The 12,399-nt window shown below is 41.4% G+C and overlaps 1 protein-coding gene across 1 annotated transcript; it reads left to right on the forward strand.

Annotated features, from left to right (window-relative positions):
• The first annotated feature begins 205 nt into the window (after positions 1-205).
• dcps (decapping enzyme, scavenger) lies at positions 206-9,654 on the forward strand. Its single transcript, XM_020464307.2, has 6 exons — positions 206-433; positions 881-1,031; positions 5,378-5,523; positions 6,249-6,362; positions 6,547-6,657; positions 7,091-9,654. The coding sequence occupies exons 1-6, from the start codon at positions 230-232 to the stop codon at positions 7,355-7,357; spliced, it is 993 nt and encodes a 330-aa protein (XP_020319896.1). The 5' UTR covers positions 206-229; the 3' UTR covers positions 7,358-9,654.
• The last annotated feature ends 2,745 nt before the right edge of the window (positions 9,655-12,399 follow it).

Genomic DNA, 12,399 nt, shown 5'->3' on the forward strand with positions numbered 1-12,399 from the left:
TGTGTAGGGATCTGAGTAGACATGAATAAGAAGGAGATTATTATTTATATAATAATATATATTATTTTGGGCTGTTTGTTTTGGGGCAATATGAGTGTTTTTTTTCACCCTTCGTTTATTTCCTATGTTAAAGTTTCTCAGTTTTCACCCCAACCAGTAGGTCGAGGCAATAAGCATGTAGTCAGTCTGCTGTAAAACCCCACCGAAGAAGAAGTGCCTCAGAATAAAAATGGCGGAGACTGGTAAACGTGAAGTTGATTTTGCTGACAGAAATGAAACTGATACTGCTAAGGCCAAACGACTAAAGAATGACCCGAATAGTGACCAAGATAATCACAATGAATCAGCATCTGCAAATCCTTTGTTCGGATTTAAAACAACAACGGTTCTGCGGGACTCTGCACGGGAGAAAAATATGTTCATACACGGAAAGGTGGCTAACGTTACTGCTATCTTGGTATCTAGCTAGTTAGTCAATGTTGGCTAATAGCTAGATAAACTAAAACCAAAGAGCTTATAGATGTTTATAAGTGGTGACGTTAAATAGCTATATTTTATAGGTTGGAAATCTGTGGTTGCGGCCACTTAAACTTCAAATGTTAGTAGCTTGGTAGAATTCGTCTTGCTTGCCTGTTGTCAAAGTGACCAGTCGTCAGTGTACGAACCAATTTAGCGATGGCTGCCTAGGGCCGCGAGGTGTCGTTAGTTGAATAAAATTGTTTATTTGTGTCATGCATGTCCTGTCCAACTATATGACAACAATACATGTAGTTAAATACTTAACCTTGTTAACGTTCGATTGTCTAGGTAGCTAGTTAACAAGGTGTACAGTCCATTGAATCTAAAACAACAATGTATTATTTCCTTGATACCATATCAGTTGAACGACCAGGATGCGGTCATCATTCTGGAGAAGACCCCTATCAGGGAAGACACCCTGTTGGAGATTTTCAATGGCTCCAGACTGAAATTGGACATGAGGAATGATATCTACAGCACGTATCAACTCCAACCCCCTGCTCATTTGAATGGTATGCCCTAGGATACATAAGCTAGATCTGTTCCAAAATGACATGAACAGTTATGATATGAAAATTCGTGATTCCCTTGAGAGGGAGCTTATTTGCATATAGGTCTTACTGTACCTATGATTGGCTATGGCTCACTGGTCTGTGTAGAATCCGGGCCTGGACATGACAAATGTATTATGTATTATTTACTGCAGTCTCTATTAATTGTCCAAATGCACTGCCGCTTTCCCACTCTATATTGCTATAGTGTTTTCACAAATCCTTACTGTAAGTAATTCTCAAACATATGAATGTGAAAATGACCATATCTAAGTGCTCGCTTGTCAGAAAATGTAAAAAAGGTGTCTATTCCTGGGGGTGTATATGAACATTTGATATCTTATTAAAATCTGTTATGTTACATGCGCCGAATACAACAAGTGTAGACATACAGTGAAATGATTACTTTACAAGCCTTTAACCAACAATGCAGTTAAGAAAATACTTTAAAAAAAGAGAAATGTCAAATAATTAAAGAGTGCAGTAAAATAACTATAGCAGGGATATATACAGGGGGTACCGGTGGGAAGGTAATTGAGGTAATATGTACATGTAGGTAGAGTTCTTAAAGTGACTATGCATAAATAATAACAGAGTAGCAGCAGCGTAGAAGATGGGTGGGTGGGGGGGCGCAAATGCAAATAGTCTGGGTAGCCATTTGATTAGCTGTTCAGGGTGGCTTGGGGGTAGAAGCTGTTTCGAAGCCTCCTAGACTTGGCGCTCTGGTAGCACTTTCCGTGCGGTAGCAGAGAGAACAGTATAACTAGGGTGGCTGGAGTCTTTGACCATTTTTAGGGACTTCCTCTGACACCGCCTGGTATAGAGGTCCTGGATGGCAGGAAGCTTGGCCCCGGTGATGTACTGGGCTGTACGCACTACCCTATGTAGTGCCTTGTTGGCGGAGGCCGAGCAGTTGCCATACCAGGCAGTGATGTAACCTGTCAGGATGCTCTCGATGGTGCAGCTGTAAAACCTTTTGAGGATCCCATGCAAAATCTTTTCAGTCTCCTGAGGGGGACTGTCTTGGTGTGTTTGGACCATGTTAGTTTGTTGGGGATGTGGACGCCAAGAAACTTAAAGCTCTCAACCTGCTCCACTACAGCCTCGTCAGTAAGAATGGGGGTGTACTCAGTCCTCCTTTTTCCTGTAGTCCACAATCATCTCCGTGATCTCCTGGTCACGTTAAGGGAGAGGTTGTTGTCCTTGCACCACACGGTCTCTGACCTCCCTATAGGCTGTCTCGTTGTTGTTGTTGATCAGGCCTACCACTGTTGTGTCGTCAGCAAACCTAACGCTGGTGTTGGTGTCGTGCTTACAAGAGGGGACTAAGCAAGCACCCCTGAGTGGCCACCGTGTTGAGGATCAGCGTGGCAGATGTAGCTTTGCCTACCCTTAACACCTGGGTGCGGCCCGTCATGAAGTCCAGGATCCAGTTGTAGAGGGAGGTGTGTAGTCCCAGGGTCCTTAACTTAGTGATGAGCTTTGTGGGCACTATGGCTTTGAACGCTAAGCTGTAGTCAATCAACAGCATTCTCACATAGGTGTTCCTTTTGTCCAATTGGGAAAGGGCAGTGTGATTGAGATTGCGTCATCTGTGAATCTGCTGGGGCGGTATGCAAATTGGAGTGGGTCTAGCATTTCTGGGATGATGGTGATTTGAGCCATAACCAGCCTTTCAAAGCACTTCATGGCTACTGACATGAGTGCTTCGGGGTGGCAGTCATTTAGGCAGGTTACCTTCGCTTTCTTGGGCATAGGGACTATGGTGGTCTGCTTGAAACATGTATGTATTACAGACTTGGTTACGGAGAGGTGGAAAATGTCAGTGAAGACACTTGCCAGTTGGTCCACACATGCTCTGAGTACACATCCTGGTAATCTATCAGGCCCCGCGGCCTTGTGAATGTTAACCTGTTTAAAGGTCTTACAAGGTCTCACATCGGCTACGGAGAGTGTGATCACACAGTTGCCTGGAACAGGTGGTGCTCTCATACATGCTTCAGTGTTGCTTCCCTCAAAGCGAGCACAAAAGGCATTTATCTCGTCTGGGGGGCTCGAGTCACTGGGCAGCTCGTGGCTGGGTTTCCCTTTTGTGTTAGTATTTTTTTTCTCGCCTATTTAACTTAACCCTTCCTGTGTACTAGATCGTTAACAGCATACAACTGACCTAAACGTTTGGAAATTTTAAGTTCACTTTCGCAAGCATGGCCTGAAAACGCATCCCAAGTGCACTGTTTACCTCACTTCTGAAGTATAGAAAAAAAACTCCAGGCTTCCATCATAACTGTCAATTCATTGGAAAAAAAAAAAAGAATTACAGGAGTCAGTTTGGGAAATGTAACCTTTTATTTAACTAGGCAAGTCAGTCAACCTCTCTGGGATATTTGGGACACGTCCCACCTGGCCAAAAGCCGGGGGAAATGCAGAGCGCCAAATTCAAATAAATAAATTACTATAAAAATCTAAATTTCATTAAATCACACATGCAAGATAGCAAATTAAAGCTACACTTGTTGTGAATCCAGCCAACATGTCAGATTTCAGAAAGGCTTTTCAGCGAAAGAAAACGATGCTATTATCTGAGAATAGCACCACCGAAAACAAAGAGAGAAACCATATTTCAACTCTGCAGGCGCGACACACAACGCAGAAATAAAAATATAATTCATGCCTTACCTTTGACGAGCTTCTTTTGTTGGCACACACAAATGTCCCATAAACATCACATATGGTCCTTTTGTTCGATTAATTCCGTCGATATATATCCAAAATGTCCATTTATTTGGCGCTTTTGATCAGGGAAAATACCGGTTCCAACATGCGCAACGTGACTACAAAATATCTCAAAAGTTACCTGTAAACTTTGCCAAAACATTTCAAACTACTTTTGTAATGCAACTTTAGGTCATTTTTAACGTAAATAATCGATAAAATTGAAGACGGGATGATCTATGTTCAATACAGGAAGAAAACAAACTGAAGAATGCTTTCTGGTCACGCGCCTCTATCTAACAGTACACTTCAAGTGACCCGAGTTCAAGATGGCCGTAATTCTTCATTACAAAGGATTAACCTCAGCCAATTTCTAAAGACTGTTGACATCCAATGGAAGCGATAGGAACTGCAATAAGGTCCCTTAGAAATCCGGATTCCCAAAGAAAACACATTGAAAAGAGAGTGACCTAAAAATAAAAAAATCTGAATGGTTTGTCCTGTGTTACGCCTGCTAAATAAGTTCTGTTATACTCACAGACATGATTCAAACTGTTTTTAGAAACTTCAGAGTGTTTTATATTCAAATCTACTAGACTCTCTAGTACACAAATGTATTTACCGTTTACACTGGTCCAACCGGTCAGAAAAAATAATATTGTAATCTAACAGCAACTGTTTGGCACACAATACTCACGCAACACTTGCTACAAAACCCAACTTTTTCTAGATCTCTAGTAGTTTCCACAACTAAGTCAAATGTCTTCCACAGTTCTGACTTCCTCTTTCCCTCCTGAACAACCTGTAAACATTTGCCCATTTCAAGTTTCTTTTTCACATCCTCCGCATCCATTTTGCTGTTGACATTACTGTGTTCGGAGTTGGTTATAACCAGTTCATTGATGTGACTGATTGGCTATAGGTCATGCCCTATTGGTCACATGCATGCAATGCTCACATGCTTCGAGTAAAGACAGCAAGGGTCGAGTAAAGACAGCAAGGGTTGAGGGAATAGGGAATCTTTTTTCCTAAACAAATGAGGGATTTCTATAAAATTTCTCATTTAAAAACACGTAAACTAAATGTCTGAAATTGTTGCAGCTTCAACACAGACAGCACAATAAAGACTTGTTGTGCATTTTTCACTGCAGTAAGGAGGAGAGCGAGAAAACGTGCGCCAGTCACACAGGCAATCGCTGTCATTTTTTAAAACTGCGTGTGACCATCAGGCTCTTTCTTGAGTCGTGTGTGTGTGTGTGTGTGTGTGTGTGTGTCCTAATTATTTAATCAAACAGTGTGCTTAAAGCATCAGACAAGCTCAGTTCATATGTCGTTGGTTTTATTCAAACACAAGGTGTGTCTGTCGATTTATATGGAAAAACAAGTTTAAACATCTTGACCAATCGATTGGAACAGAACGACTCTCGGTCGACCAAGATTTGCTTTAGTCGGGGACAGCTGTAGATTCAATACATTGGACCTAATCAAATAATTCTGCAATGCGAAGTGCACCATTATCATTTCCTAATGGAATTCAAATCTCTGACTGAAATCTGATGTGATATTGATCCTTGTCTTGTTTCTTGGTTCCAAAGAGATGAAGACCACAGTGGTGTGTCCGGCCACAGAGAAGCATGTGAAGAAATACCTGCGCCAGGAGACCTACTTGGTGCAGGAGACTGGGGAGGACTACCGCTCTATCACCCTACCTTACATTCAGAGTCAGAGCTTCAGTGTACAGGTAGCATTTCATTGCTTTCAAGGTGAAAATATTAGTCCCACAGTATCCCACTACACAGTCTCCCACTCCACATCCGAAGGCCTTGATTGTCGACTCAGTAAATGCACGGTTCTTACAGGTGATCATCCTCAATCTGGGATTACAATACCATCCATATAAAAGAGCCAGATTGGGCAATGCGTCACGGATGCTTGAGAGGTCATTAGTAAGGGCTTTCCTCTAATCTTAAAGGGTTAACGTGATGCCGCTGTCAGGGGCGGACTAGTTATTTGGAGGCCTCTGTCAGAGGCCAGTCTGAGGCCCCATCCATGTTTATTTAACACAATCATGGCTACTGAACAAGGAGGTGTTTGGAGCCAGCACTTTTAGGTGAACAAAGCGGAATGAAAAGGCTAACTGAAAAGACTTGAAATGCCTTTCACTAATAAAGGTCTTTGCATCACCACATAGAACATGAGTGGGCAATTTTCAACGAATGGCAGGTATTTGAAACAGTGTACAGTAACAGTACATCAGCAAATACGCCCTTCTGCTGCTTGACAGGCAGAGCCCACAAAGGATGGAAATTAACCTAAACTTCTCATACTTGTCAGGTATAGTTTACTTTTATATCACTCAAATATCCAATTAATGGTTGCTAATATTGAAAGATTGTGATTTGTAAACCTGCACTTCTATGATTTATGTGGTAATGATTTTCTTGTTGCTGTGTTTTTCCCCTCCAGTGGGTCTACAACATCTTGGAGAAGAAAGCGGAGGCAGAGCGCATCGTTTATGAGGACCCAGACCAGGACGTCGGCTTTGTCCTGCTCCCAGACTTCAAGTGGGATCAAAAGCAGGTGAGATACCTTGTATGATTCTGTCCAAGTAATCTTATTCATTGTGATCTAAAAGTCTAAACCTATCCTAAATCAGAACTTCAACTTTGAGACTTTATACATGGGGCCAAAGTGGACAATGGAGATGCCATTCAAGCCTATTCTTGAACACATGGTTACTTTCACCCCCCCCTCCCCCTCCTAGTTGGATGACTTGCATTTGATTGCCATCGTTCATCGAAGGGACATCAAAAGTTTGCGAGACCTGACAGCGCTGCATCTGCCATTGCTGACTAACATCCGCAAGAAGGGAGAGGTGAGAAGGATCCTATAATACATACATATAAAAATGTTCTTGTTGCGCGTATTGCGATTGTTTGAGTGATGGGATTTGCCTAGGAATACTGACTGTTTATTTAGCAACCTTCTTGTCATTAAACCATTTCCTTTTCCTGTCAAATACATTCCGTGGTGAAGTTTCCCATAGGTACAGATTAATGATCAGCCTCACTACTTAACTCTTACACTACATGGTCTGTAGCCTGCTAGTTTTCTGTTCTATCTGATAATTCATTGCAGACACCTGGTGTCCCAGGTCTAAATCAGTCCTTGATTAGAGGGGAACAATGAAAAAGTGCAGTTGAACTGTCTTTGAGGTTCAGAGTTGAGTTTGATGGGTCTTGGGGCAACTACTCCTTACTCTGTCATATAGTTGTGCTTGTTTTTCATGGTGCTTTCCCCTATCACAGGAGAGCATTCTGAAGCGGTACGCTGTGGCAGCCAGTAAGCTGAAGGTGTACCTCCACTACCAACCGTCCTACTACCACCTCCACATCCACTTCAATGCCCTGAGCTACGAGGCCCCGGGCTGCGGGGTGGAGCATGCCCACCTGCTTTCGGACGTCATCCAGAACCTCCAGGCAGACTCCCAGTACTACCACAGTCGCTCCCTCTCCTTCCCCCTGCGGGCTGACCAAGGCCTGCTCAGCAAGTTCAAGGATGCTGGCAAGTTGTAGTGTCTAGACGCCCAAACACGACAATACTACTATGGAAGGACCTCAGAGGGATGAACACGTTGGGAATGGTGGTGGTTTGGAACTCTGGCCTTTTCACAATTGAATTTGCTAAAATCCTGTATCTTCTCTTCTCCGTCCTCTCTCGACCTCCTTTTTAAAAAGGTCATGGAGAGGCAGCGAAGAGAGGTAAATGTGGATGAAAATATGCTTGTATGAAATTACTCCTCCACTCGCGTGTTGCATGAATGACGTTTACAGGGGTAAATCTAAAAATACATGTGGTAAGTGATAAAGACAAAGTTAGTTGTGCCAGACATTTTATAGATAAAATGATAAGTAGCATATTGATTTTCAACGTGTGCATGCTTTTCTCCTCAGAAAAAACTAACGCTGATTCAAAGCGGGTTTGGCAGATTTCAGAACTCTTCCACGAAGGACTTGCATGTTTATCCTCGCCTATTAACGAATTGACATCTCCTCAACCACTTATCGGGTTCCTGGTCATGGAGGAGAGAGGGTGGAGGACAGACTTTTTCCCAAATGAGAAAAGGCCATAAATGTCCGTCACTTTGACATTCACTTACAAACCAAAAATCAGTATTAGAAAATATTCATGCAGATTTTGTTTTCTAATAATTTAGCCAGATACTATACATACAGTGCCTTCAGAAAGTATTCATACCCCTTGATTTATTCTACATTTTGTTACAGCCTGAATTCAAAATTGAGAAAAGAAGTCTCACCCATCTACACACAATAGCCCATAATGACTAAGTGAAAACAGTTTTTTTTTTTAAACAACATTTTTGCAAATGTATTTCAAATGAAATGCATCTCATTTATATACGTATTCACACCGCTGAGTCAATACATGTTAGAATCACCTTTGGCAGTGATTATAGCTGCGAGTCTTTCTGGGTACTTTTCCAAGAACTTTGCCCACTTGGATCGTACAATATTTGCCCATTATTATTTTCTGAATTCTTCAACCTCAAGTTGGTTGTTGATCATTGCTTGACAACCATTTAAGTCTTGCCATAGATTTTCAAGCATATTTAAGTGAAAACTAACTCAGCCACTCAAACATTGTGTCTTGGTAAGAAACTGCAGTGTAGACTTGGCCCTGTGTTTTAGGTTATTGTCCTGCTGAAAGGGGAATTCACCTCCCAGTCTGGTGGAAAGCAGACAACCAGGTATTCCTCTAGGATTTTGCCTGTGCTTAGCTCCATGATGTTTTTATTTTTTATCCTGAAAAACACCCCACTCCTTAACGATTACAAGAATACCCAAAACATGATGAATCCACCAATATGCTTGAAAATATTGAGAGTGGTACTCAGTAATATGTTTGGGGCAAATCCAATACAACACTTTATATTCTGGACAAAAAATGAATTGCTTTTCCACATTTTTTGGCACTATTACTTTAGTGTCTTGTTGCAAACAGGATGTATGTTTTTGGAATATTTTTCATTCTGTACAGGCTTCCTTTTCACACTCAATTAGGTTAGTATTGTGGAGTAAATACAATGTTGTTGATCCATCCTCCCTGTTCTCTTATCACAGCCATTAAACTCTGTAACTGTTTTAAAGTCACTATTGGCCTCATGGTGAAATCCCTGAGCGGTTTCCTTCCTCTCCGGCAACTGAGTTAGGAAGGACACCTGTAACTTTAGTGACTGCGTGTGTTGATACACCATCCAAAGTGTAATTATTAACTTCACTATGCTCAAAGTAATATTTGATGTCTTTTTTTTTACCCATCTACCAATAGGTTCCCTTCTTTGTGAGGCATTGGAAAACCTCCCAGGTCTTTGTGGTTGAATCTGTGTTTGAAATTCACTGCTCGACTGAGGGACCTTACAATTATCTGTATGTGTGAGGTACAGAGATGTAGCCATTCAAACATCATGTTAAACATTTATTGCACGGAGTGAGTCCATGAAATTTCTGTGACTTAAGCCAAAAAAAATGCTCCTGAAATTTAGGCTTCCCATAACAAAGGAGTTGAATACTTATTGACTCAAGACATTCAAGCTTTTAATCTTTACCCCCCAAAAATTAAATTCAGGCTGTAACACAATGTTGAAAAGTCAAGGGGTGTGAATACTTTCTGAAAGCACTGTATTTGTTTCTCTGTAGCCTATAGATTATTTTGTCCTGAGGATTGAGGATTGAGGTTCAACTGTAGTTGTACTGTATTGCCTTGGTGGATTCAGAATTTGCAGTTGCTCATTTTTTGTTAAACTTTTTTAAAATATATTTGTTGAACAGAAATAAAGAATTGTACAACCATTTTTGTTTGCCAGTTGTGACTTATCTGAAGATGCTTGATGTATTTGGACAAGTGCAGTGGTAGAAAAATAACTGAATCGTCATACTTCAGTAAAGGTACCATAATAGAAAATGACTCAAGGGAGTCACCCAGTAAAATACTATATGAGTAAAAGTCTAAAAATATCTGGTTTTAAATGTACTTAAGTCTAGTGGTGCAAAAAGTACTAAATTGTCATAAATATAAATAGTAAAGTACAGTCTTGGCCAAAAGTTTTGAGAATGACACAAATATTAATTTTAACATCTGCTGCCTCAGTTTGTATGATGGCAATTTGCTTATATTCCAGAATGTTATGAAGAGTGATCAGATGAATTGCAATTAATTGTAAAGTCCCTCTTTGCCATGCAAATGAACTGAATCCCCAAAAACATTTCCACTGCATTTCAGCCCTGCCACAAAAGGACCAGCTGACATATCAATGATTCTCTCGTTAACACAGGTGTGAGTGTTGACGAGGACAAGGCTGGAGATCACTCGGTCATAGTGATTGAGTTCGAATAACAGACTGGAAGCTTCAAAAGGAGGGTGTTGCTTGGAATCATTGTTCTTCCTCTGTCAACCACGGTTACCTGCAAGGAAACACGTGCCGTCATCATTGCTTTGCACAAAATGTGCTTCACAGGCAAGGATATTGCTGCCAGTAAGATTGCACCTAAATCAACCATTTATCGGATAATCAAGAACTTCAAGGAGAGCGGTTCAATTGTTGTGAAGAAGGCTTCAGGGTTCCCAAGAAAGTCCAGCAAGCGCCAGGACCGTCTCCTAAAGTTGATTCCGCTGCGGGATCGGGGCACCACCAGTACAGAGCTTGCTCAGAAATGGCAGCAGCAGCAGAGTGCATCTGCACGCACAGTGAGGCGAAGACTTTGAGGATGGCCTGGTGTCAAGAAGGGCAGCAAAGAAGCCACTTCTTTCCAGGAAAAACATCAGGGACTGACAGATATTCTGCAAAAAGTACAGGGATTGGACTGCTGAGGAGTGGGGTAAAGTCATTTTCTCTGATGAATCCCCTTACCGATTGTTTGGGGCATCTGGAAAAAAGCTTGTCCGGAGAAGACAAGGTGAGCGCTACCATCAGTCCTGTGTCATGCCAACAGTAAAGCATCCTGAGACCATTCATGTGTGGGGTTGCTTCTCAGCCAAGGGAGTGGGCTCACTCACAATTTTGCCTAAGAACACAGCCATGAATAAAGAATGGTATCAACACATCCTCCGAGAGCAACTTTTCCCAACCATCCAGAAACAGTTTGGTGACGAACAATGCCTTTTCCTAAGTGGCTCGGGGAACAAAACATTGATATTTTGGGTGCATGGCCAGGAAACTCCCCAGACCTTAATCCCATTGAGAACTTGTGGTCAACCCTCAAGAGGTGGATGGACAAACAAAAACTCACAAATTCTGACAAACTCCAAGCATTGATTATGCAAGAATGGGCTGCCATCAGTCAGGATGTGGCCCAGAAGTTAATTGACAGCATGCCAGGGCGGATTGCAGAGGTCTTGAAAAAGAAGGGTCAACACTGCAAATATTGGCTCTTTGCATCAACTTCATGTAATTGTCAATAAAAGCCTTTGCCACTTATGAAATTCTTGTAATTATACTTAAGTATTCCATAGTAACATCTGACAAAAATATCTGAAGACACTGAAGTAGCAGACTTTGTGAAAAATTTAATTTGTGTCATTCTCAAAACTTTTGGCCACGACTGTACAGATATACCAAAAAACTACTTAATTAGTACTTCAAAGTATTTTTACTTTAAACCACTGTTTAGGTGGAATATGATAGTGTGCCACTGACTACACTAAAAAACATTTTGGGAGGAAAAACAACCAGGTTTAGAGAAACCATTTTAATACCTGAATAGCACATTTAGGAAACATTTCTAAATAACGGGTATTTAGAAGGGATGGACCGACTCGACCTAGTACAGTTGGTAATAACCAAACGATTCTTCTGTATGACCATTTTCCAGTGCATGGCGCATGCGTTTAAGTGTAGCCTAGAAGTCATCAGGAATGTCTATCTGTATGAAAGCAGTTGCTTGACAACAGCGTTTCAGGTTGTGTACTTTTGGCTACATCTGTCTTCAAATATTGTGATCTTTCTGAATTGTCAGATTTGACCCTAAAGAATAGTGTGACGCATCCTCAGTCTTGTATGCATGTATCCTTGTATCCAAGGTAAGTTCTATGCTTTTCTTCGGTTTCCTAAATCTATTTACCGTAAGACATGAGTTATAATACATGTTTTTTTATATGTAACAAGTTGTGGACTGCTGATAAAATTCTGAATCTTTGGCAATGTGTGTGCAAAAAACATCCCAGTTAGCAATGAGGAATCAGCCTGAAGCGGCCCTCTTCCCGGGGCCAGAACTGATTGAATCGGCCCAGAATCAAAATGGGCCGATTCTGGGCAGTCATTCAAGTACACAGAGCGTTTCTGTTTACCATTCTGGCATCTTACCAGAATCTTCCCAGCTGATGCAAATTTAAATACATGTATACAAAATTACCCAATTGTAATAATTTTAAATATTACTATTATACATTTTATACATACAAATTAGACTCATCCACAAAAAAACATTTTGTGTTGGAGGAAACGCCATACACATGATGACCGTGTCAGCTTGCATGCACCTGGCCCGCCACAAGAGTCGCTACAGCATGTTGGGACAAGGGCATCCCGGCCGGCCAAACC

Source organism: Oncorhynchus kisutch, linkage group LG28 (genome assembly GCF_002021735.2).
Source record: "Oncorhynchus kisutch isolate 150728-3 linkage group LG28, Okis_V2, whole genome shotgun sequence".
Lineage (NCBI taxonomy): Eukaryota > Metazoa > Chordata > Actinopteri > Salmoniformes > Salmonidae > Oncorhynchus > Oncorhynchus kisutch.